The sequence below is a fragment of the Hyperoodon ampullatus genome (assembly GCF_949752795.1).
Source record: "Hyperoodon ampullatus genome assembly, chromosome: 20".
Taxonomy (NCBI): domain Eukaryota; kingdom Metazoa; phylum Chordata; class Mammalia; order Artiodactyla; family Ziphiidae; genus Hyperoodon; species Hyperoodon ampullatus.
In genome coordinates this window covers 484,120-512,053 of record NC_136933.1, presented here as the reverse complement: position 1 = coordinate 512,053, position 27,934 = coordinate 484,120, and the positions used below count along the sequence as shown (strand labels likewise).

The 27,934-nt window shown below is 40.4% G+C and overlaps 1 protein-coding gene and 2 pseudogenes across 3 annotated transcripts; 2 read left to right on the top strand and 1 right to left on the bottom strand.

Moving 5' to 3' along the window:
* Nucleotides 1-73: 73 nt before the first annotated feature.
* Nucleotides 74-19,392, bottom strand: LOC307068780 (RNA/RNP complex-1-interacting phosphatase-like; annotated as a pseudogene). The gene is made up of 7 exons: nucleotides 19,292-19,392; nucleotides 17,813-17,887; nucleotides 16,701-16,833; nucleotides 13,059-13,186; nucleotides 9,691-9,747; nucleotides 4,598-4,644; nucleotides 74-222 (listed from the first exon to the last, which is right to left on the bottom strand). The product of its transcript is annotated as an RNA/RNP complex-1-interacting phosphatase-like (transcript).
* Nucleotides 7,298-7,972, top strand: LOC307068670 (RING finger protein 11-like; annotated as a pseudogene). The gene is made up of 2 exons: nucleotides 7,298-7,577; nucleotides 7,797-7,972. The product of its transcript is annotated as an RING finger protein 11-like (transcript).
* Nucleotides 19,391-27,160, top strand: LOC307068779 (uncharacterized protein C2orf78-like; the record flags this gene model as incomplete). Its single annotated transcript, XM_079726814.1, has 2 exons — nucleotides 19,391-19,533; nucleotides 25,774-27,160. The coding sequence occupies 2 exons, from the start codon at nucleotides 19,391-19,393 to the stop codon at nucleotides 27,158-27,160; spliced, it is 1,530 nt and encodes a 509-aa protein (XP_079582940.1).
* Nucleotides 27,161-27,934: the final 774 nt, after the last annotated feature.

Below are 27,934 nucleotides of genomic sequence, written 5' to 3'. Positions count from 1 at the left end.
CCAGGGCAGCTAATGCACTATTCAGTTAATCCTGGCAACGACAGGCAAGGCCAGTATTCCTGTGCCACTTCACTTAGGAGAGGTGCAGCAAAGGGCTGAGGTCACATCGCATGTGGAGGTACAAGGCCTCAATTTGAGGCCCAAATGCCTCTGAAGTCCTCAGTATTTGCAAGTGCCTGCAGGCGTCCAACGTGGCTTTCAGAGCACAGCATGCTGAGGTTACTGGTAGATGAGATCAAGCTTCTGGACAGGCCTAAGTATTAACTTGAGGGGCTTCCTTCATTGACAGGGGGCGTGCCACCTTCTGTAAACATCACCATCAAGTGAAACGCTCGAGAAAAATCCTACAGACGTGTCCACTGTCATGGGTGAGAGCTGTGGGGCACGGGCACTGGGCAACGGCTCCAACAGCCACAGGACGCAGGCGCCCAGTGGTTTAGGGCTTCCCTGGGAGGCCTCGTGGGGCTGCTCGGGGGAGTGAGGTTGGGAGATAGCAGCAGGGGTGGGCGTCAAAAGCAATGACGTGGGGAGAAGGGAGAGATGGAGGCAGTGAATAGTGGATAGTGGATAGTGAAAATGGGAAAACTGGCAATTTTCATTTTCAAAATTATTTTTTGAGATGTCATTCACATGCCATAAAATTCGCCTCCTGAGACTGCAAATTCAGTGTCATTTCGTACATTCTCAAGCCTAAGCAACCATCACTGTCATCTAAGCCATCACGTATTCATCCTCCAAAAAGAAGCCCCTGTAACCATCAGCTGGCCCTCTTCATCGCCTCCTCCTTCAGTCCCTGCAACCATTCATTTCCTTTCTGTCGCTATGGTTTCGCCTTTTCTGGACATTTCATGAAATAATACAAATGTGGCCACTCTGTGGGGCTTCTGTCACTTAGCATAATGTTTTCAAGTTCGTCCATGTCGTAGCATATGTCACTACTTCATTCATTTTTACGACTGTATAATATTTCACATATACACCACATTTAAAATTTCCATTCTTCCATTGATGGGCATTTTGGTTGTTTACACTAATAATCTCCATTTATTGACAGTTGATTCTGTGCCAGGCAGCACCAGGTTAAGTTACTGACCTTATTTCACAGATAAAGAGGCTTAGAGAGTGTGAAGAGTTTGCCCAAGATTAAGAGCTAGTAATTGGGGGAACTGGGGTTTGAACTCAGAGGACCTTCAGAGGTACGAAATTCACATGACAGAACATTAGAAAAGGTACACAGGGGTATTCAATGAAAAGTCACCCTTTTCCCCATGTTCCTCAGCCACACATTTCCCTCCTCAGAGGCATCTGCTTTTGCCATGTTGCGGATCCTTCCAGAGAACTATTTATACCTCAACATGTATGTATCACAATTTATTGACTCATCTGTCCCACGGATTTGATATGTCACTTTTATGGTATAATAGATTCTTATACGGACTTATATTACTCTTTTCAGAGCTGTCCTGACTCCTTTTTGCCTATCTTTTATGTTTTCCATTTCTCTAAAATTCTTTTTATCTTCTATTTGATTTAAAAAACATTTTTCCTTGTCTTGTTTGTTTCTCTTAAGGCACTATCCATTATGTTCATTCACCTGTATTATTTTATTTAATTTATTTCTTTTTGGCAGTGTTGGGTATTAGTTGCAGCACGTGGGCTCTTCGTTGCAGTGCGTGGGCTCTTCCTTGCGACTCGTGGGCTCTCTAATTGTGGCGTTTGTGCTCCACAGCATGTGGGCTCAGTAGTTGTGGTGTCGGGCTTAGTTGCCCTGCGGCATGTGGGATCTCAGTTCCTCAACCAGGCATCGAACCTGCATCTCCTGCATTGGAAGGCAGATTCTTAACCACTGGACAACCAGGGAAGTCTCCACTCTTTTATTATTTTAAATTTAGTCGGCTTGGGCTTCCCTGGTGGCGCAGTGGTTGAGAGTCCGCCTGCCGATGCAGGGGACACGGGTTCGTGCCCCGGTCTGGGAGGATCCCACATGCCGCGGAGCGGTTGGGCCCGTGGGCCATGGCCGTTGAGCCTGCGCGTCCGGAGCCTGTGCTCCGCAATGGGAGAGGCCACAACAGTGAGAGGCCCACGTACAGCAAAAAAAAAAAAAAAAAAAAAAAAAAAAATTTAGTCGGCTTTTCTAAATTTTTTTTTCTTTTATCTTGAGTTCTGTCCTGAGTTCTATCATCTTACCTAATTCTGGTTTATGCTGTTCGATCATCTGTGTTTTTTTATTATTGTAAAACATAGAGAAAAAAAATTTAGTATTTCAACCATTTTCAAGTATACAATTCAGTAACATTAAAGACATTCACAATGCTGTGCAGCCATCAGCACTATCCAAATTCCAAATAACTATGTCAAGGTCTTCCCTGCTGGTGCAGTGGTTGAGAGTCCACCTGCCGAGGCAAGGGAAACGGGTGCATGTCCCAGTCTGGGAGGATCCCACATGCCGTGGAGCAGCTAGGCCCGTAAGCCATGGCCACTGAGCCTGCGCGTCCGGAGCCTGTGCTCTGCAACGGGAGAGGCCACAACAGTGAGAGGCCTGCGTAACGCAAATAATAATAATAATAATAACTATGTCAAAATATTGAGCAGGACCTCAGAAAGATGGAGGCAGGAGCATAGTTTCTGAATCTCTCCAAACCCTTTCATGGAAGAAGATCAAGTAAAACCAAACACCCATAGGTGGCATTTATCAGCATTTACCATCTCCAGAACTTTTTCACCATCGCAAACAGAGATTCTATACACATTAAAAAGTAACTTCCCATTCCCTCCTCGACACACGTTCTTTCATCTTTTCCATTGTTTTTTCTAACATCTTTTAGCCAACTATGAAATAATAGGTTACAGTTTTGATCTGTTTTTCGGACCTATTTTTTCCAACTTGATTTTATTGTCTGAAGAGATGCTATTCTGCTACTTATTCTCTTTTTTTTTTTTTTCTTACACTACCTCTGTACGGGACTTGATCCCAATCCTTTTCTTTTATTGATTTTTGAATGAAAAAGGTTTTAAAGCGCTTTGAAAAGGATGTGAGAGGCCAAGTGGAAACATGGTCTTCATGGCTGTTTCATCAATGCTTCACTTATACTCTTTTGAAATAACTGTTTTCCAGGAGGCATAAACCAGTGGGCTTTATCATTGGACAGAGTGCAGGGAAAGGACCCCACGAAAGCTGATCACTGTAGCAAAAATGATTTAGTTATGATTTCACCCAAGATTGGTCAAAACCCAGACTGGGAAACTCAATGAACCAGAGACGAGGTATAATGCCATCTTTCCTTCTCTCTGCCTCAGCTCTCAAGGATTGGTCACCTACATGTTATTAGTAATTATTAGTTGGTTTCTGTTCATAATTACTATCAGAAGACACAGCACTTCTGGTCCTAATTACACTGCCCAGCTAAGCACCATTCTTCTTCGTTTTGGCTTCCCGTCCACCAGCAGGAACCTCATTTATTTTTGTTCTCCCTTCACCACAGCCCAGTAATGTTTGTGAATGACTCTCAGTCTCACCAGAATCTGTATCTCTCACTCTGCCCCAACATCCCACTGCATCATTCGCTCCCTGAAGTGTACTCTAGAAATTTAGGTAACCTGGATACTTTACCGCTGTTCACCATCTCTTATGAAACCAGAAGAGCAGCTTTCTTAGGGAATGACAGAGACCTTGTAAAGAGAAAACACCAGTCTGTAGGAGAAAGGGAAGAAGACAATGATGGAAATAGTTTCTGGAAAACTATTTTTACATTAGGTTTTGTTTGTTCCTGGTAAATAAATGGAAATCTTCTAAACATTAAAAGAAAATCTAGGGCTTCCCTGGTGGCGCAATGCTTGAGAGTCTGCCTGCCGATGCAGGGAACACGGGTTCGGGCCCCGGTCTGGGAGGATCACACATGCCGCGGAGTGGCTGGACCCGTGAGCCATGGCTGCTGAGCCTGGGTGGCCGGAGACTGTGCTCCACAACGGGAGAGGCCACAACAGTGACAGGCCCACGTACAGCAAAAGAAAAAAAAATCTAACAACTAAATTCAATAATATAGGAATATAACATTTAAAAAATTTTTCTTTGGCTGTGCAGCATGGGGGATCGTAGCTCCCCAACTAGGGATTGAACCCACGCCTGCTGCATTGGAATGGCAGAGTCTTAACCACTGGAGCACCAGTGAAGTCCCAGGAATATAACTTTTAGAGGAGAAGTTATAAACCCCTTGGTTATATGAACTGCAGATTTTTTTTACTAAGAAGTCATGTATTTTAAATGACTTGGAGCTTTAAAGACAGGAAAAAAGGAAAGAAGGAAGGAAGAAAGAAAACGGGACTTCCTTGATTGTGCAGTGGATATAATATCAAAAATAAATAAATTAATTAAATCAATTTAAAAAAGAAAAAAATGCTGAAATCCACTGACTAATTATTCAGGCTGTTATATCTATTTCCAGATACATCCCTTTATAAACTTTTAGTAAAAGGTTATCTTATGTCAGAAGAAATGAATTTCAAACTTTTCTCTTTTTCCAAAATTTGAGACATTCCCGTACACTTCTAACTTCAAATTTTATAAAAAAGGAAAAGTAGTGACAAACCTTATACTTACATCCAATTGCAGCATCTGGCCTCATGCCTTCTATATCAATCAAATATCTACAAAACAACAAAATTCGAGTCATTTGTAAATAAAAAGAAAAGAAAATCAAGTTTTTGTAAAAAAGGTCCAATTTCGCTTTACCAATATAGATATAAAAATCCTAAGAAAATATCAGCACATCTAATCAATAATTATTAAAGAATGATATACACCATGACTACAAAAAGGCGTTACACCAAGGACGCAAGGATAACGCAACTTTAGAAGAGCTATTAATATAATTATTTACAATAATACAACAATTTAATTAATAAATGAAAGAGAATAAAATACAGGACCAAACTAGCAGATGTTAAAAAGTTATCTGATAACATGCAACAGTCAGTTTCGGTGAAAATGCTCTGTACGCTAAAAACAGGAGACTTAATATGACAGAGTATTCATCAAGAACCAACAAATAACAAAAGGCGAATTAGAATAAATATGAACATCGTATCTACAAAACCCTATCTAACCAACCATCGGAGCCAGAAACTTAGGAATCACCATCACTGATGGCTATTTCTCCCTCGCCCTCATCCTCAACCCACCACCAGTGCTAACAATGATACTGCTACATACCTCTAGAATCTGTGCACATCTTTCCACCAAAATGACCACCATACCCTGGTCCAAGCCACCATTATCCCCAATTTCTACAACAGTCTCCTAACTTGTTTCCTCTCTTCCACTCTTTCTCCCTGCAGTGCATTCTCCTCTCAGTAGCAAAATGATAGGTTGAAAGTGCAGTTGGGTATGTTCCACACACTCAACTTCAACAAAAAAAAGTTCAATTGTTTTCTATTACTCTTAAAGTCTGAAACCTTAAACATAAGCCTGAACGATCGAGCTCCTACCCAACACTTGTAGCTCCATTATAATCACATGCTCCCCCAACAGCCCCACCTTCCAGGACAGTTCCTCCAACACAGCATATGCTTTACTCTTATAGGGTCTTTTGCTATTCCTTATGCTCAGAAATCTCTCCCCAACGTCCCTATCTGGTTCATTCCTACTCATCCATCAGATATCAGCTGAAACATCTGTAAATAAACTTTCTCTAATCTCCATGATGAGATCAAGTCCTCCCTAAAATATGATCTCATGGTACCATGTTCTTCTCCTTGGCACTTGTCAGAGTTGTAATTTTACATGCAGAGTATGATTCTTGAATATCTATTCCCTCTCTGGACTGTTAGAATTCACAAAGGGCAGGTCAAGTCTCTTCACTCACAAAATATCACAAGTCTTTTTGCTAGCACCCAGCACAGTGCTTAAACATAACACATGCTCAATAAGTATTTCCTGCATGAACAACCATAAACTGGTACAGTGTAGCAACATCCACCAAAAGCATAAGGCCATAAAATCTATGATGCAGAAGTTCCATTCTGAATGAAGTAAACTGAGACAAAGCATATATATTGAATGGTGCTCACACAGGAATGTTCATTAATTTCATGTTTTATAATATCAAAAACTTCTGACTTTTGTATGTTCATCAGTGAGCAAAGGAACAATGCAGCATTAAAAATAAATAAGTAAACAAATGGGACCTAATGAAACTTAAAAGCTTTTACACAACAAAGCAAAGTGTAAAGAAGATGAAAAGACAACTCTCAGAATGGGAGAAGATATTTGCAAGCGAATCAACAAAGGATTAATCTCCAAAATATATAAATAGGTCATGCAGCTCACTATTAAAAAATCAAACAACCCAATCAAAAAATGGGCAGAAGACCTAAATAGACATTTCTCCAAAGAAGACATAGAGACGGCCTCCAAGATGGCCAAGAGGCACATGAGAAGTTGCTCAACATCACTAATTATTAAGGAAATGCAAATCAAAACTACAATGAGGTATCACCTCACACCGGTTAGAATGGGCATCATCAGAAAAACTACAAAGAACAAATGCTGGAGAGGGTGTGAGGAAAGGGAACCCTCTTGCACTGCTGGTGGGAATGTAAACTTATACAGCCACTACGGAGAACAGTATGGAGATTCCTTTAAAACTAAAAATAGAATTACCACATGATCCAGCAATCCGACTACTGGGCATATACCCAGAGAAAACCATAATTCAAAAAGACGTATGTACCCCAATGTTCAAGGCAGCACTATTCACAATAGGTAGGCCATGGAAGCAACCTAAATGCCCATCGACAGATAAAAGGATAAAGAAGAAGTGGTACGTATATACAATGGAATATTACTCAGAGATAAAAAAGAACGAAATTGGGTCATTTGTAGAGACGTGGACGGACCGAGAGACTGTCATAAAGAGTGAAGTAAGTCAGAAAGAGAAAAACAAATATTGTATATTAATGCATATATGTGGAATCTAGAAAAATGGTACAGATGAACCGGTTTGCAAGGCAGAAATAGAGACACAGATGTAGAGAACAAACGCATGGACTCCAAAGGGGGAAAGTGGGGCAGGGCGGGGGTCGGTGGTGGTGAGATGAATTGGAAGATTGGGATTGACATATATACACTAATATGTAAAAAATAGATAAAAGGTAAGAACCTGCTGTATAAAAAATAAATAAATTTTTAAAATTCAAATATAAATTTTAAATAATTAATTAATTAGTTAATTAATAAAAAAAGAAAGAGGTTGGAGGACTGTCAAAACAGCACACGGAACACACACTCAAGCCCTGGAAGATGAGGAAGTGCCATAAGTCCACGACTTCGGATGACATCTCCCTGCCTCACAAGTCTCAGTCCGACTGGGCTAGCTTTGGCAACGGGACGGAGCTGGATCAGGAGCTGCTGCTGCCATATCTGGATCAAGTTCCAGTTTTTGTCTATCATTCAACACCTAGCCAGACTCGCCTAGCAACTCAGCTGAGAGGAACCAAATAGGATAGCTCAAAGAATAGGCCTCACACAGCATCAGCCTAAAGGTGTTTATGACCCTGGAAGAAATGGATCAGAAGAAAGGATCCGGGGGACGTCCCTGGTGGTGCACTGGCTAAAGACTCCACACTCCCAATGCAGGGGGCCCGGGTTCATTCCCTGTTCACGGAACTAGATCCCACACGCATGACGCAACTATGAGTTTGCATGCCACAACTAAGGAGCCCAGCGGCTGCAACTAAGACCCGGCACAAACAAACAAGAAAAAATCAATCAATAAAATAAAACCAATATTAAAAACAAGATCCGGGAGTGTGTGATCTGTATGATGGACTTTGCTTATGAGAACCCAGTTTGATTTCTGCTGTGTATGCAGATCACCTGGGCTGTACAGATGACTGGCTGATGAGATCCCTTACGTGCCCCTCCTGCATGGAGACAGTTGATGCAGCACGGCTTTTGTCCTACGAGTCTAACTGAGTCAGTTTCTCTCACCTGACTTCAAGAGAACCATCATTTTTGGTGGTTTTGATCTTTTGTCTTTGAGCCCAAAGAGCCGGGGATTAGGAATTAAGATCATGCATGAAAGTTTCCTAAAAATTCCTGAATGGCTGCAGATGTTGGGGAAAAGTACGTGATAGTTTAGAAATTTAGGGGGAAAAGTAGGATGCTATTTTTATGGAAAGCCTTCACCCAGGGTTTAAAAATATAATTGTATTTAGATCTTGTTATTGCTCCAGTATATAGGATTTATATAAGGTGTTACAGCACCTATATAAGTTTTAATTCTGTGTCAAGGATTAGCATAAAGACAGTGGTTGTTTTTCCTAAGTGATATAACATTCTGCTTCCCCCTATCCAAATTCTTTTCTGAAGTTGCTGGCACCTCAGTCAAGGTTTTACTTAATAGCTACATTTTATAACACTGGCACACAAAAAAAGTAGTTTTAAGCTTGTTTGCATAGTTCTTGTTTTTAAGAATAAACATAGAGCATTTATTTTTTACTTTATAGGAACTCCACAAGTTAAGGTCCCATTATTCTTTTGCTGTGATTGTTGTTACTATTGATGGTGCTGTTTTCTGTCTTTGCTGGTTCTTTCTAATCTACCATTTGTCCTTATTGGCATACGATCATCTCAGGGTCACAAGACGGCTGCTGTAAAACCAAGTATCATATTCTAACAAAACAAGGAGGAAGCAGAAAAAGAGTCCAAATGGTCATTTTCCTAATGCATATTTATCTTTTTTCAGAGAAAAATATCATTCTCATAAGCACAATAACACCCTTCCCCTAATTACTCATTTGCCAAAACAGACTGATATGACAATTCATAAGACAATTTATGGCAAACAGGGGTATGATAATGATTGCCTCAGCCTAACAAGGATTTATCCACTAAAGCTGAATGCTTCACTCCTCAAAGAAATCAACACTTTTCTACATACAAAACACAAGTCTCTTGAAGGGGTCTTCATAAGTGCATTATTGAAGAATTTGGTATGTCATAAGCACTTAAGGATATGACATTCAACTGTAGTAGTATCCATGTTGGTTAATTTTCTTACAAGCCCCATGATGAGTTTGAGAAAAACTGAAAGAATCAGAGTATCAGGTTCTATTAAATTCTTACATGTATCTTGCTTAAGTTTTTGTTCATTAATTTATATCCAACTACCTAAAGCAAATTTGGAGGAAAAAATAATAAATAAATAAATAAATAAATAAATAAATAAATAAATAAGATTGAGGTCTCCAAATATTTTCATAGGAAGATGTCCACCATATATTAAATTATAAACCAGAATGTCTAAATACTATACCATTAAATCACATGTACAGTCAGTTCTGTATATCCAACGGTTTCATATCCTACAGATATGGAAGGCCGACAATACTACACCATTTTACATTACGGGACTTGAGCATCCGAGGATTTTGGTATCCATGGGGAGTACTGAAAACAATCCCCTGCAGATACAAAGGGACCATTGTATATGCTTCTATCTGGATTTTTTATGTCTCAAAAAATATGTGCTAAATTATTACTGGTCATAACCTCTGAGTAGGGGGCAAAATTGCCTTCCACTTCATACATTTCTCTGACTGCATTTTTTGCATTCAGCTTACATTAACTTACATTACTACTGTAAACAGAACAATTTAAACATGGTCTGCCTCTTGGGGTTGGCAACTCACCTGCAGATGAGGTAGCCAGTCCTGTTTAAATCAGGGGTACAGTGGACACCAACAAGTCTGTATATAAAAAGGGAATATGGAATTAAGTAAGCGAAGTAGAAACACTAAAAACAAGTTATACAATTTTCTGAAGAGTAGCCTTTATTAGTTACCACAGCACGACCACTATCCTGAAAAGGAAAAACTCTGAAGAAAAGAGTGTTTTTGCAGGAACATACTATAAAGAATTAAGTACTATAAAGTCAAAAGTCATTGTGTCGGGGAATTTTTGCATAGCCTCCAATCAGATGCAATTGTGTGGAATGGAGAATGTCCATCAGGAACTGATTTGACTATAGTAAAAGGGAGTGGAAAAACAACAGGCTATCAGAAGAATAGAATTTGTTTTTGAGTGAAAGAAATGGAATGCCTACACTTTTAATGCTCAATATTAAAAAGGACAAACAGTTTCTGAAGGGCTCTTGGGGTCCCAAAGCACCTCCATTCCTTCTCTCATTCACTGCTCCTCAAATGCCACGGGTCTACATGCCTGAGCAGGTCTCAGGTGAGTAGCACCGTGCTTACTTCACAATGAAAAAGTAAGGCTTCAGACGTAAGCCTAAGCTGCACAGCAGGCAAACAGAAAGAGACTAGAATCTAGTATCAGATTTTTCCAACTATGCCACAGTATTTCGTGGACCAGCACTTAATAAAATAAAATTATATGAGGAAGTAAATAAAAAACAACAACATGTAGCTGATCTCTGCAAAAGGTATGTCTGTGACTACGTGGTGTCTGGCATTCGTCATCTCCTGCCTGGATTACTACCGCCCTACAATTCTAACAATCACTTCTATTTCAACTGATCTTCCACATGGAAGATGTTACCTTTGTAAAATAGAAACTTGGCTGGATGGCTCTGTTCCTTAAATATCTTAACTTAGCACAGAATAAAGCCCAAGTTTTTAGCACAGCACTGAGAACTCTTTATAAACAAATACCAGTCTGTCTCTCCAACTGAATGATAAGTTCAAACTAAATTACAAAGACCTACATCATCCACCTCTCTCCTTTCCCCTGCCAGCCTCCCTGATCCCATTCTCTACTGCCCTGCCCTCACTCACTTTCCCCTGTCCAGCCACACTGCCCTCCATACTATTCCTCAAACATGCCAAGCACCGTCGTGCCTCAGGGACTTTGCACCTACTATTCCTTCTGCTTCAGAACACACCCTCCCAACCCATCTCCACTCTCCCAGATATCCAATGGCTTTTTTCTCACTTCAAGGCTCTGCTCAATCGACATCGTAATAGAGGGGACTTCCCTGATCACCTACCACATTCCCTCACCTCTTCATCTTGTTTTTTTATTCTCCAAAGCATTTACCACCACTTGACACTCCACATATTTACTTATTTATTCATCTCTCTCCCGCACTAGAATGTAAAGTACATAAGGGCAAGAACTTGGGTCTGTTCCTACTGCCTCGAACAGTGCCTTCAACTTAGAAGGTGTTTTATAAATATTTGGTGTAAAGGAATGTATGAATTCCTTGCCCTTTCACACTACCCTCTAGTCACACAAGAGGCTGCCCCTCCAGAGCACAAGTTTAAGCCCTGTGCCTTCGGTACCTGTTCGCAATAGCTCAGCTGTCCTTTCCTCATTCCAGCAAAATCCTCTTCCACAAAGCTCAGCTCAAACGCTGTCTCCTCAGTCAGGCCTTCCTCAGTTTCTCCTCTATATTCCTGCTGCACTTGATTCTTTTATTATAATTAAACCACTTATAGTCACTACATGTTTATCTTCCTAGATAGCTCTAAGTTGCTACTGAACAAAGACTTCTAGTCACCTCTGTATCCCCGTGCCCTAACAACAAACCTATAAGGCTCTCAGTGTTTACTAAAACAATTTATTTTCTGAGTCTCTTCGAATTCTAGGGAGTGGATAGTATAGTCTCCTCCTCATTATCAGTGAGCCTGGCATCTGTGGGAGGGGCTTATAGCAGAGGAAGCCACCAATGGATCATAACTAAGGTCCTGAGACTGCAATGGCAGAGAGCATGGTGAAGTTAGCCCACTTCATGCAGAAGACCCACAGAGGAGTCAGCATATGCAATGGACTACACTTGGTATAACATGTGAACAATCAAGGTTGACAAACGTGCTCTCATGCACTTGTAAGGATGTTCTAGCCCACACGGAGCACACAGAACACACACAAAGGAGCCTGGAGGAAGTGAGGAGACTGGCAGCTGCACCCTAACATCTTAACAGGTAACATTTCTGTGACTACAGTTTACACAAATCAGAAAATTTGCCTCCTTTCTAGACACCCTGGTTATCACAGGCAAGGCCAAGTCTCTCAAGTTTTAAAGCTAAAGTACAGGGAAGATCTGTGAATAGGGCTTAAGATATTTAAGAGCTAGGACCTGCATTAAGCAACCAGGTTATAGAATGAAAATTTATCTTGAAATTCCAGTCTCTCCCTCTCTTTCTCACCTCCTATCCACTATCTTCCCACCTCCATCTCTATTCCTTCTCACTACTCCCTGTTTTATGTATATGTGTTTATCATTTTTTATATATATGGAATATGTACTGTCTGTTAGGTTTATTTAATAAAGGGAACACTCCTCAGGCTAAATTTAGAAAGGAAAAAAGGAACACTGTCTCATGTGGTTCAGTGGTGATCCAAAGACAAAAGACACCTCAGTCTTAAAACATGGCAAAAACCATGTTCCTTCTGATAGTTAGATCGTAGAAAAAGCCAAGGACGCTATTAAGACCTACTATCAAGAGAGTACATCTTAAAGCAGAAACAAGAAAACACCAGCCTTTTAAGTTCTTCCTGTCTGTCAAGATAAGAATAAGGGGTGGTAGTGTTCTTCCTCACTTGCACCCAAAGTATAAAAGCAGCAAAAATATCTTAAACACATATGATGAGGAAGCCACTCTTCTGGTCCACTCTGTTTTGTTTGGCCTCTAGGTATCTGTCTCACTCCGCACTTATGCTTTATGTTTTCTCTTTTATATATGCTAAGAATCTTGAGAGTCTTAACCTTTTCTTCCACCTCTCAACCAATAAATAGGGCAAAAGAACATTTTTATTTTTTTATGTCTTTTCCATTCAAATGTTTAAAAAAGAGATAAATAAGCTAGTTCAGTTCATATTTCTCACAAAATTCACTTTCCAAAAAACTAAATTGTTTGTGACCATAAACAGGAAAAACACCGTACTGTATTACCACCATCTGACATTTCCACCTTGATGTTACTAAACACAACAGGCCTAATGTCACAACTATTAAAAATGTTAAAAATCCCCAACCCCACTCCAAATGCATACCAAAGTTCAGGTAAAGGGAAAAACAAAACAAAACTAAAAGAATTCACCATTATCTTTATTTTCTTTCAGAAACCCATTAACAGCACATTGAAATTTAATAATAGTGTCATCATCTGGCACCGGATGCCCAATTGTACAAATTTTTAAACAAGGAATAGTTTCTGGTAAGTCCTATAAGGCAAAACCATGAAAATATGTATTATTTCCTTTGCAGGGAAAGAATAAAAAATTAATTAGAGAAGGCAGAATATAAACCAAGAGAGGACATTAAACTTAGTATGTCAGTCATTCTGATAAGAACCATTTTCTCCAAAGCTGCTTTAACCAGTAAGTATCACTTGATTTTCATTAAAACTGCAGAATGGACAGTTACTAGGCATGCAAAACGAAAAGCAAATCTATGTGAATGACTGAATATGTAACTCAAAATGATATAAACAGTTCTAACTATATTTATGTTCTATCTCACATTTCAGGGGCCATACAGAGGCTGTGATTTAAGTAGAATAGTAGAATAGAGTCAGAAAAACTTGGATTCGAAATAGGAAATAGAGCAAATTTCAGGTAGTGTTGAGAACTGGTATTCTTGGGGTGGGAGAAAGTAGACTATCAATAGAAGACAGAAAAGGATAAGTGAAAATTCTCTAGTTCTGAATTTAAATGGAAAGTAGCAGTATGAACCTATGACATATTTTAGAAATATTAGCAACAAACATCCATTTTTCCTAGCTCTGACCACTGAAAAAGTCTAGAAACAACTGATGTCATGTCAAAAGGACTCAGGAGTCACTGAGAAGCTCCAACTGGCCCAAGATAGGGCCTAAGTTAGAATAATAACTATAGCAGAGTCCACAGTGATATGAATAAATAAATTTAAAAAAATTGGTCACCACTGGAGGATATTTGTGAATCAACTCATTATTTTGAAAACTGTTAAATAAAAGAAGAGAATCATGCCTCTACAACTGGGCAACCAAATAGTTGATGAGGGGAATCTTCTCCTCATAGAAATATACCCAGCTAATAAGTGAAAAAAAGAAAAATGGAATTCACCATTTTGTTTATTTAATTTTCAGATACGCGGGCCTCTCACTGTTGTGGCCTCCTCCGTTGCGGTGCTCAGGCTCTGGACACGCAGGCTCAGCAGCCATGGCTCATGGGCCAAGGCACTCTGCAGCATGTGGGATCTTCCCGGACCGGGGCACGAACCCATGTCCCTTGCATCGGCAAGATGACTCTCAACCACTGCACGACCAGGGAAGCCCCCACCATTTTTGGAAGCCTCAACTGAATTAATGGATGTAGGTATGAATCATCAGTGACTGCTAATATCACAAAAAGAGACAATTATACGTCTCCATGGAAGAACACATCATCACCTATGAAACTGATTGCCAAAACAAAACATGCAAGCTTCATTCTGATCAACTACCAATTTACAGGAAATAAAAGGATTGAACAATATGTTAACAACACATGGAATGTAACCATCAAAATCTACATGGGACAAATTACCTGCTTTCTTTAAAAATAAAATTCAAGGAGGAAGAAAAAGTGAGAAAGACATGGAGGGAGAACCTATAGATTAAATAAGACTTCAGAGACCTAACAATCAACAGCAAAGTGTGGACCTTATTTGGATCTAATTCAAAATTCTTAAAAACAATTTTTTATGACATTTAGGAAACAACTGCAAATTTGAGCACTCACTGGGTATTTACGATTGAAAAATGATATTAAGGAATAAAAGTCCTATACTTTAAATATACATACCAAATATGTATAGGTGAGGCTTCCCTGGTGGCACAGTGGTTGAGAATCTGCCTGCCAATGCAGGGGACACGGGTTCGAGTCCTTGTCTGGGAAGATCCCACATGCCGTGGAGCAACTAGGCCCGTGAGCTACAACTACTGAGCCTGCACTTCCGGAGCCTGTGCTCCAGAACGAGCAGCCACGATAGTGACAGGCCCGCTCACTGCGATGAAGAGTGGTCCCCGCTTGCCGCAACTACAGAAAGCCCTCGCACAGAAATGAAGACCCAACACAGCCAAAAGATAAATAAATAAATAAATAAATAATTCCTTTTAAAAAATATATAGGTGTAATTACATGTTGTCTCAGAGCTGCTTCAAGATAACATGGAATGGAGTGAAACAGGTGGGGGTATAGATAAAATATGACAGCCATCAGTTGGTAAATATTAAAGCTGGATGAGTTCATTTGTATACAGGGAACACTTACAGTATTTTGTACACTTTTTTATATGTTTAAAATTTGTTATACTTGTTTAAACACAAGACGACACTGTAGAAAACCTTTTGGCAGTTTCTCAAAGGTTAAACGTAGAGCTACCATATGATCCAACAACTCTGCTACTACCTACACTGCACAGCTAAAAGGACTGAAAACAGGGATTGGAACAAATATTTGTACACCAATTATCATAGCAGCATGATTCACAATAGCTACAAGGTAGAAACAACCCAAGTGTCTATCAACCAATGAGTAAGAAAATATGGTATATACACACAGTGGGATTTATTAAGGCAAAAAAGGAATGGCATTTTGTTACATGCTATAACATGGATGAACCTTGAAAACACTAGGTTTAGTGCAATACGCCAGACATGGAAGGATAAATATTGTAGATTCCACTTACAGGAGGTACCTAGAAGAGGCAAATTCATAGACACAGAAAATAGAATAGAGGTTACTAAGGGCTGGTGGGAGGGAAAATGGGGTTGTAACTGTTGGACGGTTACAGAGTTTTTGTTGAGGATGATGAACAAGTTTTGGTTATAGACAGTAGTGATAGTTACACAACACTGTGACTGTATTTAATGCCACTGAACTGCATATTTATAAATGGTTAAAATAAATATGATTTATGTATATTTTACCACAGTAAAAAAAAAAGAGGAATAACTGAGTTGAAATTTCAGTTCTTCCTTGTCCGAGACTCAGTTTCATCGTCTGTAAAATTAGTAATTGTAGTTGTCTATCTTCTGAGCTTAGTGCAGAGTAAGCACTCAGAAGGAGATCTCAGTACTACTTCCACTTCAACAGCAAAGGATTGTTGTAAGGATTAACTAAGTCAATGGATATGAAAGAACTATCTAAATGGCTATACAAATATTAACAAACTTTAGGTGTTACTGTCTCCCAAGGCCAAGGAACAGGTCAGAAGAAGCATAGGTCTTTTGCACTGGTATGTCCTACATGGGCCAAGAGAATATATGGGTTTCTGTACTCTCTCAGAAGGTATTAGGAAAAGAAAGCATAAAACTTAGAGAACAATTGTCTTTTACCCTGATGCTTAAACATGCTCAGGCAACTGCTTAAAAGAACTGCTAAAGACATAATGGACATACCTTTCTTTCCTTTTAGGCTACTAATATTCTTGCTAAAACTTTACTTCGTTTTCAAAACATAGAACATGGAAGCTTATAGAATTTCTTCAGCATATCTACAGCCTACTGCCAAATACTATAGTTCAATTCATATCTTTCATCTCATTTTGCAACAGCAATTACAAATGTGTATTTAAGGAAACCACTAGCTTCCCTTTCTGAACCCATGAAAAGAAGGCCAGGATTCACCTTAGCATAAGATGATAGCTACTGAATTACTATGAATTATGACAGTATCAGAAAGAAGGTCGTTTTCACTTACGGGTTCCATTTACCTCTGGCTTATAATAGCGGCGTGTGTACGTTAGGTCAATTATCAGCCCGAGTTCTTCATTCTGTTCTTGGATTTTGTTAAAAAAGATGCAAGGGGGAAAAACATTCTTCTGGAGCAAGATTCTTTTCAAAACTCTGTCAGAAAGAATAAAATAAGAAGGAACATGTGTCTAAAATCCTTTACTATATTACCCATTTATTCAAACCCTGTGATGCTAACATATGAGACTCAAAGTAATGTTACCTCCTCTGGAATTTACAAGCGATATTACAATCCTTTCTTCCAGAGAGATTAGACGGAAGAAAATAAGTTCACTTCTATATATTTATTTCTATGTGTGTTTATTTCATGTTGGTCTCCTAACTGGACTGTAAATTCCCAGAAGACAGGGACCACATCAATTTTGCCTACCACTGGATTGCCAGCTCCAAGCAGAGTGCCTGTAAATAGACACATAAATAAATACTTCTTGAATATCTACCTATATGAAGGATGGCTTTCACTGCTAAATATTCTTTTACGTATTTGGCTTTTTTATGTTCTCTCTTCCATTGATCTGTTTGGTTACTCAAGTGCCAGCAACACCCTTTTCTTTTTAAGTTAGTAGTCTAGTTTTACAGCAGTTTGACATTCACAGCAAAACTGAGCAAAAAGTACACAGTTCCCACTTATACCCTCTCTCCTTCACCCACACAGCCTTCCCCATTATCAACATGCCATACCAGTGTGCTTCATTTGTGAGAATCCATGAACCAACACTGACACATCATTATCAATCAAAGTCCATAGTTTATTGCATTCATGGTACAAGTAACTGACTATTTCTTTATTTCTAGTATAGTCATCCCCAAACATTTACATACTGAGATGCATATTGCTGTCTTAATCATTACTTTATTCTTTATTTATAGTTAGGGCATTCCATTGGGATTTTTTTAAATTAAGTACAAAACTAGGTTGTACTTATCTATAAATTCCATTTCTGGATAGTAAAGGAGGTATTAAAAAGTATTTGCTATAAAGAGGCAAAATGGAGTATGACAGTGTTGAGAGCCAGGGCTCTATATGGTGAATTCAGATTTCCGGACGAATACGGTAATAACTTTTGCTTACCTTTTTAAAGGAACTTTGAAAGCAATGAAACGAGTCCCAGGCGTCCGCTGTCCAACTGGGAGATAGTCCTTCCCAATATTAATATATTTTTGTTAGGCAAATTTTATGTTAGGCTGTTTCCCTGCATGGGATGAGTGTGCCCTGAAAACGGAAAGCATATCCCTCTACAGTAGGTCCCTCCTCTTTCTGCTTTGCATTTTGCTGCTCCACTTATTCAACCCCACCTTGTAAGAAGCTATACTTCCCTTGTTCCTGTTTTCCCATCTGGAAAACAGATAAAAGGCAACAAAACAATGCAAAGGTCTCAACCAATAAGGGATATCGAAACCCAGAGATGGCCAGACCTTCTGAATCCCTGATACAACCTAGCCCGGTGTTGACTACAATGGTATCATTAATACATGCATGTTGACTGAAAGTGTTTGAACTCAATTCTTCCACTTCACAGTTTTGTTTTAGTCCTCATAGAAAACTTGATGATAAAATTCTTAATGCTAGGAATCACAGTGAACAATAATATCTGAACCGGTTGCTGTAAGATGAGCGAGAACTAAGCTTAATTCAGTGTATCTGAAGCAAAGAAAGTGAGGGCAATAGTGGCACAAGATGGGGCTAGAGAAGCAGAGAGGATTCTAGACCAAGAAGAGTCTTAAAGGCCAACGGTGTGTTTTCTATTCTCAAAACAATGGTTTTCAGCGCTGTCTATGAGCAATGTTCCAACTTGCTTTTAAGGTTTCTTGTGTGAAGAATGGATTGGAAGGAAACAAGAAATATGGACACGAGTTAGCACCTAATTGCAACACACAGGCAAGTTCAGTATTAGGATTTGAGGGGGAGTTGACAGATTCAAAAGAAACTCAGGAGATAAACTGAAGCGGGCTTAATGGGCTATGAGATGGAGGAAAGGAAGGTCTTAGGGAATTAAAGGGTTTACTGCACACATGAGCAAAGTCCCAAATCAATCATTTGAACGTACAGAGGGAGATCTCTCAAATGACACCGGTTAGCAAGCAACAGTACGGCCTTTATAATTCCTAGAGACAACACAAATCAACTGCTTCGATGGAAAAGTCGGCAGTACCCGTGCGTTTTTTCACTCAACTTAGTTGCAGTTCCTCTTACTCACATTTTCTCTGCCAAAACAACACAGCTTGAGGAATAGAAGGGGACTCCATTTTGGTAATTATGGAGTGTCCACAACACTCACAGTCCCATCTTAAAAAGCAGTCCCTCTGCCTTTTACCCGAGGAGAAATGGCCAGAGCCTCCCTTTTAAAACGGTGCGGGGAAATCAGAACATCTCACACTGTCCCTTTCAACCACTGTGAACTGAGCCGCGACACGACCAATACCCCCTATAGCACAGCGCGGACGGGGCAGCGGCCGGGGGCAACAGTGACAGGAGACAGCACAAGACACGAAGCCCAGGCCCAGGGGCTCTGAGCTCCGCCGGCAACGCCCAGGGGCCGAGGCGTATTACCTTTCCAGGATGTGCTTTCCGCCCTTCCTCCTGGCTGACGAACGTCCGGAAAAGCAGCGACGCTGACCCCAGCTCACACGGGCAGGATGCCACTGCCTCATGTCACCCCCAACATGCCAATCACCCAACGCCAAGAGTGCCAAAGTCGCCAACCCGGCGGCCCTGGTGCCAGCACACGGCGCCGAGCCACAAACGCCCAGGCACAAGCCCACGCTGCTCGCGCAACTCTTTCTACTGCGCAGGTGCCACGGCCCGTCCGGATGACGTCATCACGCCGGCGGACTGAAACGCTTCATTAGGGAAGAGGACTCTGACGGCTGCAATTCCCTCCTTAGCCGGAGGCTGGTAGCAGATGTTCATTAGTTCGTGTGTGTACCCTTCAGAATTCCACTCGTATGGGACATGGAAAGTTGTCCCACTCTCCCAGTTTCTTGTGTGGTTTTTTCAGATATTTCCCAAATGCTTACATTCACACTTGTTCTATCTTGTACGTATTTCTACGTAATGGATATCCTGTATTTTATACAAGAGCAGTATAGTATACACAGTCTACAATCTGTCTTGGATAGTGATGTTCCCAGTCAATTTTTGCGTACATCCCTTCTATTCTCTTTAATAGCTGCGTCACATTATATAATTTACATGGCCAGTCCAATATTCATGGACTTTTGTTTTCAGTTTGGGGATATTTAGTTTGCTTTTTGTTTTTGACCTCTGTTACAGACAGGCTGCAATGTGAACCTCTTTATACATGTGTAGAGTTATATATAAATTTCTAGACGTAGAATTTCTGGAATGAAAGAGATGCAAACTTAAAATATTGAAAGGTTTTCAATCAATCTAATCTGCCTAATCAACCTTGAAAAATATTCTATCAACTTATACTCCACTCATAGTGAAACATTTATTGGGTTTCTACTATGTGCCTGGTATCATGCTGGAGGTTGGTTGACAGTATGTATTTACATTTTAGAAAATACCACAAAAAGCCTGAGAGAGATAAGAGTGGAGCTCAAGTATAACATTTCCTCACAGTAGCAGGCATAGGGATCTGTACCTGTTAGAAAAACTGTGAATCTTGCCACAAGTGGAACAGCAAAGAACAGCATGTCCTACAGTACGTCTGAAGGTATAATGGCATACTAAATTCCATTGTGATTTATAATAACAAGTGTTTTTTGTTAGTTTTACCTTTTAGTTTCTCATTTCTGAAAGTATCTTACATACACTGTTAGTAATCTTCACAACCATTTGAGGTGGGTAAACTGAGTCAGGAAGGTCAGAATTATTGAATGAATGAATGAATGAATGAATGAGTAAAAAGATCACTACCTTTAACGTATGTGGGACACTCATAGTCTAACCAAGTTTCAATCCACAAACATTTATTTACAATTCTGAAAACTTCCACATAATTACAAATGGGACAATACTAGTAAAGTACTATTTGAATAAAGAAAAGATACAAGTGAGCACAACGTACACAACGTACAAACTTACGATTAGGCACAGTCGATTTGGTGCTAAGTCATAAAATATTCTTTTGCAATTTATGAAAATTATCCAATAGGCTTGTAATGCCCAAAACGTACAACTGATAGAAATATCTATAGACATGACAATGTACAAATTGTGACATAAATCTATCAGAAACTAGAAAATCTATGTTGGCCTTATAGTTCCAGCTTGCTAAAAGACACAGGCTTTGGGTGGGTACACAAAACAATCCAGACCTGGCCATAAGAGGGTTTCCAGAAAGTATGGGACGTATCAAAGAGTAGGCCTCTCGATGGGAGTGCGTGCAACATGAGATGAAACAATGCCTTAATGGGTATGTAGTATGCTGGCATGGAAAATATAGGAGCAAGGGATATTTGGAGAATCACACAGCTAAGTACTTGACACTAACAAAATCGACCAGTATCCCATAGGGCCTCAGGTACCATGCAAGGATTTGAGGGATTCCAGTATTTAATTAAATCACAATGTGACAATGGGAAGAATTAAGGAGAGCCTCAGGGGTAGACGAACTGGGGATGTTACACCAAGACATGTCTCAGTTAACCTGATGGTTTCAAAATGCAGGAAGTGGGTACAGGGGACAAGACAATACCCTAACTCTAAGAATAATGGTTCAGGTCAGGGTAGGGCCTGATGTTCCTAAGTGTTGAAAGAGAGGTCTTTAGTTTCTTTCCCCTACATGTAAGATTCTTTTAGAGGTTAGGATGAAGCTGAGCTTGCAAGCTAAAGCTAAATGGCTGGAACTAGGGAGAGAAAATAAGTTACATAGGCTAGGAACCAGGAAAAACATAACTAAGGGTTTGCCTCAATAGAATTGAATGTTGGAACTGAATATTTTAATGTGTAAATATTTTACTGATACCAAAATATCTTACCACACTTCCCCCAATCTCACACCACCCACCCTAACCTGCAGTAGCTATGGGTCCCTTAATTTCCTTGGAAATATAGAGAAAAGAGACTGATCTGGCTTGCAGGTATTTAGTAAGTTGTTAGCCTCACATCACATACTAGTATCATGTAAGTAGGCCATCAGAAGTAGGAAGCTTAGGGGAAAAACCCTGAGAAAAACTTAAAAGCTTAAGCCACATCTCTATACTACAACACCTTTCACAATTTCTTCTCAGAGAAGCATCATCCCCATCAGTTAAACAACTCATATCTCATAACAGGAAAAATAGGCCTAAAAATTACACGTGTGTCTTTCGAGGTCCCCTCTATGGGATATCTTCCTGGTACTAGAAAAGTCCCCAGAAAGATCAATCTTTGCACCCCTCCCTGAAAGCTTACCACCAAGGAAAATGACTAGGTCCATAGATTTCCTCCCTCAAACCAGCTAAACTCACATATAAATCAACAGCAATCAGCCCTTACTCACATTATCACCGTCACAAGAGCAGTTAGGGAGAAAAGCACTAACCACGGGAACTAAAACAGAGGCAATCCAGGCCAAATTGGGCTGATGGCAGGTATCTGCTCCTTACGCCTGGGTGCATAATGCGACTCACCACAGTGTCTTTTTCACAGACCCTTTTTACACTTTCTCCACAAAATACAACAGGTCAAGTTCGTTCATGATACTTCAAGAGAAAAAGTCTTCATGACAAAAACATGCAATATGTCTTACAATGTTGGAGTCCTTAAAAATATGGCAAGGAAATAACCATTAAGAAAAATTTTAAATAACCATTTAAACCATTTAAATAACCATTTAAAAAAATCTGTATTCTACAAACATACCAGTGAATTCTATTAAGAAGGTAATATGACAGAAAACAAAATGAGAAATACATGTAAGACTGTTCTCTTTAGTGTTCAGAATTCATGGCAGTTGCTGCACTATCGAGCTACTTATATCTATGACTGTCTGTTGTGGTAATACAAAATGCGGCCAAAGTGTGTCTACTTCTTTCCCACAGAAACCAACAAATCTACATGAATCTCTTTTCTCCTGGGCCCTTTCACCTTATCTGCTCCCAGTTCTCCAGCAATGTCCTCTTCCTTCTCTAATTATTCTCCTCTTCATTTAGCTTGGCCTTGCCCCCAAGCATGCAAGACAGAGAACCCTAGAGGTCCAAGATTCTAGAGTGGCTGTTTGCAAGGGGGAGGAGATTACAGTAACTGCCACACTGTATATACTTCTGTGCAAAGAAAAAGGGACAGTATTCAGAATGTCTCTCACATATACAAGAGCTGGATGGCAGGATACCACTGTGGCCCAAGGAAACATAGGTAGCAAATTATGGGCCAAAGAATTCCAACCAAAGGCTGGAAGAGGAAAGGTCTGCAGCCAGCTCTGTCTCCTAGCTCTCTGCCATTTGCTTCCAATGGGAAGAGTCTATTCTGTGAAGCATCAGGCACTGAAAAGAAGGCTCCTGCTGCTGGAAGTTGACAGCAAGTAACATCCATGAGGGTAAGAATGCAAGATCAAGGCTTGTCATAGAAACAATGCCCAAAATGGGAAAAAAAAGAAAGAAAGCAGAAGAGAAATGTAAGTCCAACCTGGCCAAGCCTAGCCCAGCCCAAGGAAGGCAGGAGTCAAGGAGAAGAAACTAAAAGAGAAGAGCCTTGGACCACAACATTCCGCACAAGGTACACTCAGCAAACTTCACGCTACTCTTTAACCAAGTTACAAAAAGAGCTTCTGAATCCCTACTTTTGCTCCTTAAAAGCTGCTATAAGTTCACGAATTAGACAGATATGATTTCAGAACTGTAATAGTTCAAACTAGATGGCTCTTTCCTTCCTAAGGATATTAATTAAATAAGATATATATATATAGCTCTAAGTATATGATACATAAAATATAATACTCTGTAGAATATAAGTAACTGTTTGTTAATTAATGAACGTCTGTAAGAAATGTTGCAGATTTCCCTAATGTAAGAGCCTGGAGGAGGTAAGTCTGTCTTCTAGGATTTCCTCCCCAGAGCTCAGAAATTTAGGTGTTGTTTTACCACTCCTACACTCTCTCAACCCATCCGCGCCTTCCTGTTGGGGATCAGACCTCCCCATTGGCTATCTCATATCTTTCAACTGCCTGCTTTGTCACATCATTCTCCTACCAAACCTACTACCACTTGGTAGAGTCTTGGGGTTTCCGTGGAGTTGTCATAAATAAAGTCGGATCATCACAATGGACCAGTGACCAGTGACCAGTATCTAGTGACATTTGTACTGTTCAGCTGCAGACACTCAGACATCTTCTGGTGTTGCCTCCTCATCCCTTCTATCTGCAGGTGATGTTTCCTCTTCTTCTCTGACCATGTCAGGTAAGAAAAGAATCTTTTTAAAGTTTTTCGTCAGATTAATTTTGCCCCTAAATTTAGTAGTAGATTCAAAATAGCATGGAATAATGAGGGAAAGTATTGAACTACAAGTCTGGAGACCTAATTTCACTTTTGACTTTGGCATTTACTATCTGTGTGACTTTGGACACATCATTGACTGTCTCACAACGCCTGATTTTTTCCTTCTCTGTTATGTTAGGATACTACATTGGTTGATCACTCTGATCCCTTTCTTTTCTAATATTGAGCCTTAAAGGGTACCCATGGAGAAAATGGTATCAGAGACTTCTCAAGAGTGTTTCAACAGAAACATAGAAACGGCAGGTGACACAGAAAACTAGAAATATATAGCAAGATGTTCCATCTCTAATGGTCTCCCTCCACTAATATTTCGACTAGTTGAAAGGAGAAAATAGGGAGAGAGGATGGAGAGTACTGGGCTGTAGGGAGGCCCAGAGTCAAACGTAAGGAAGTTTAGGATTGTTTTCATCAGCCCAGACTGACAGGAACCAAGTGATAGGAAAAAATATAAGAATGAAGAGGGAAAGCATAGAGGAGCTCTCAAGTAAAACATAGTTTGCAATGGAATGTTGATGGGAACCAAAGATTTTAAATTAAAGCAGAAACAGCATAGAGTGAATTCTGCTCAGAGCAGCACAAAACAAAGTGGATTGTAGCAAATCCTTATTTTAACAGACTAAGGAGGAAAGTAAGCCCAGAACAGGGTAGCACCAGGAAAGGCAGATTATCAGAAAAGTCATACTCAGTGTGTTTTTCTTTTATTGCCTCTCTGAATACAGTTGGCACTTGATACTTTTGAATATCCACATTTTAGAAATATGTTTTAGTAATGATGCTTCCTATATACAAGAAACCAAAGTGGTTATCTAGGGGTCTGCTTTTCAATGTTTTATTCTTTCTAATTTTTAAACTATGTAGACATATTACCAAATACAAATTTTAAATGATATCTTCTAAGTTGAATCACAAGGACTATTTCCTTTGTGTGATATGTAGGTTCTACGGCAAGGTTGCTTTTCATCTTTACAGTTCTTTCCCTCCTAACACAGGGAGCACATTGATCAACAGCCACCGTTCGTTTCTAGATCTTAGCTACCTAAGAAGGAAAAGAAAAAGTCAAGCCCCACATCTCTAGTTCCACATTGAGGGAATTCCCTGCCGGTCCAGTGGTTAGGACTCAGTGATTTCACAGCCAGGGCCACGTGGCGTGGGAAAAAAATCTGCATTTATCGAAAACAATATTGTGGAGTCCTTTGGATTGTCTTACATTTGACAATCTTTTTTAATTGGATTCAAGTGACGACGTTTTTTTTAGGTTTTGGGATGTCATCTTCTTGGATGTTGAAGATGATTATAATCTAAGTTCTAGGAAAAATACAAAAACCTTCTTGATACTTTTTAAGCTTCCTTTCTGCTTATGATATATTTCTATACTTTGAAATATATATTTCTACCAGGCTTAATACCTGTTACTTGCTGGGTAAAGATATGAATGAGCACAATAATGAAATTCTTTTACACTTATTATTTGGCTGTCTGCTTTGTACCAGTTTCAATTGAAATACTTGTCTATATATAATTTGGCTACCTATACTTTCACATTGATTGAATTTTGTTGCTTGTTATGCATTTTTACTGATATATCTTTAATTCTTTGAAAGATCTTGATCAATCCAAAGGTCCCGATGTGATCAAAGACAAAGACACCAGAGCCATTCATCTTCAGATGAATCAGGTACAGGAAAAGCCAAGTCTCCTAAAGGTTCCCTCTGATCAACCCAGGAAGAACAAACATAAAGCCTCTGAGCCGATCAGTGGTGCTCCCAAGGCCAAAATCCAGCCAAAGAATCCAGAGTGCCTGTTACGGGGAGAAGTGGTTCCATGCAATGCTGCAGTCAGTGACAGGGCTCCTGTGAACACGGCCAAGCATTCTAAAGGCAAACCTCAGAAAACTGCATCCAGAAAGATCAGCAAAACTAAGAGCCATGGGCAGGAAAAGACCACAAGGGCCAGAGGAAGAAAGAAGGCTGAAGAGAATAAGCAGGCAGGGAACAAAGTCAAGGCAGAAGAGAAGCCAACAATTCCCCAGATGAAGCAGAAGGAACAGGAAACTGAGCTTATGCAAGAGAGCTTTAAAAAGCCTCGAACCTCCCTAGGCATGTGCATGCTGGAGTCTGTGAAGGTTTTTCATGTACTGGGGGAGAAGAATGATAAGAAAACTGGGCTCTCTTCCTGTCGGGTCTTGGGGAATTCAAGCAACCCTAAAGAACCCCAGTCACCCCCACCTAGCCAGCCATGGCAGCGTACCCCACGTGAGGGTAAGAGCCCTGAGAAACCTCAAGTCAAAACCCAGAAACCAGACAGCAGTGCTGAAACAGAGTTTCCATCTCCATCCCAGTATCACTTGCCTCCTCGTGGGAAGGTCAAGTTGATACCTCTGCCTTTTTCTGCCTGGGACAAGCCTCAAGCTCGACCTGCTCCTCGGAGGCCACAGTCTCTGGTCTCACATCTGCCTACTGTGGCGGACCGTGCCCAGACTGCCTCTACTAACTCAGCTCAACCTGCTGCAGCCAGTTCATCCCAGCCAGCTCCTGCCTCTTTGCCAGGTCCTGCCAAACCAGCTCAGCCAACTGTGACCAACCCAAACCGTCCGGGTTGGACCGACCATACCCAGCCTAGTGTCCCTCAGTCTGTTGCTCCTAGGCCTGCATCCTACAAAACTTCATCTTGTGCTTCTCTCCAGCGGGAGCCTGTTCCCCCTGCTGTGACTAAGTGCCACTCCCCACCCAAGCTCCAAACCGCATTTCTACTCCAAGACTTCAGCAAGCAACGAAGACCATGGAGGGAACCCAACGTTTCTGAGCCAGTCATGTCAAAGCCCATCAAACAAGAACAGAGACCAGAGCGGGAGGCCATGAAGAGGCGGGCTCAACAAGAACGTGTGAATGCTGTCAAATACACCTCTTTGGGTAAACTGCAGTTTTTCATTAAGAGGCAAAAAGAAATGGAAATTGCTTACTACTATGGATATTTATAGTAAGAGCTGCTAGGATTGTTGGTGCCACCTGGGGTACCAGCTGTTCTTCCATATATAAATAAGATAGGTATAAATTTCTCTATTTATTTTGATATATTTTAAAACAATAAAACTGAATAAATAGAATAGGTGATTAATAAACCTTTTGAATTTTGAGATGCTGCTAACTCTGGCGTGCTTTAATTTTTGTTTGTTTTGTTTTTGATGGGGTTGGAATCAAAGTCTGCATGAGAAAGGAAGGACTGAAAGTCGGATGGGAGAATGAAGGAAAGGGGAGGAAAGGGGAAAAAACTGAGGAAAGAGGAAGGAACGTGGCCCAGGGCCAGGAGGGTCGAAAGAGATTCATGGATTTATGAAAGGAAGCAGGAGTGAGGGTGAAAGGGCAGAAGTGAAAAGCAGGGTCAGAGGTCAGGGTTGAAAGAACAAAATGTGAGAAGAGCTGAAGATGACGGAAGGTGAGTCTAGGTTTACTACAAGAAATAGAAAAAGCCTCTTGGGGAGGTTGGCCTTAAGTCTCACAACCACCACAGAGGTATTTAAGAAAACAAGAGGTTCAGGACACATGTCTGAAAGGTCTGAGTTGCCTTATGCAGGTGTGATTATAGTGGGGGTATAGGGAAATCTCCCAGAGAGGTGGCTAGGGCTCAGAGCTATCCTAGGGGCAGCTGACGATAGGGGCAGAGCCAAGGGAACTGCTGCCTCAGGAGGGAAACGAATAGGGCCTGGAGTGCAAATCACCATGTACTCAACACCTAAGCACCAGGGCAGCTAATG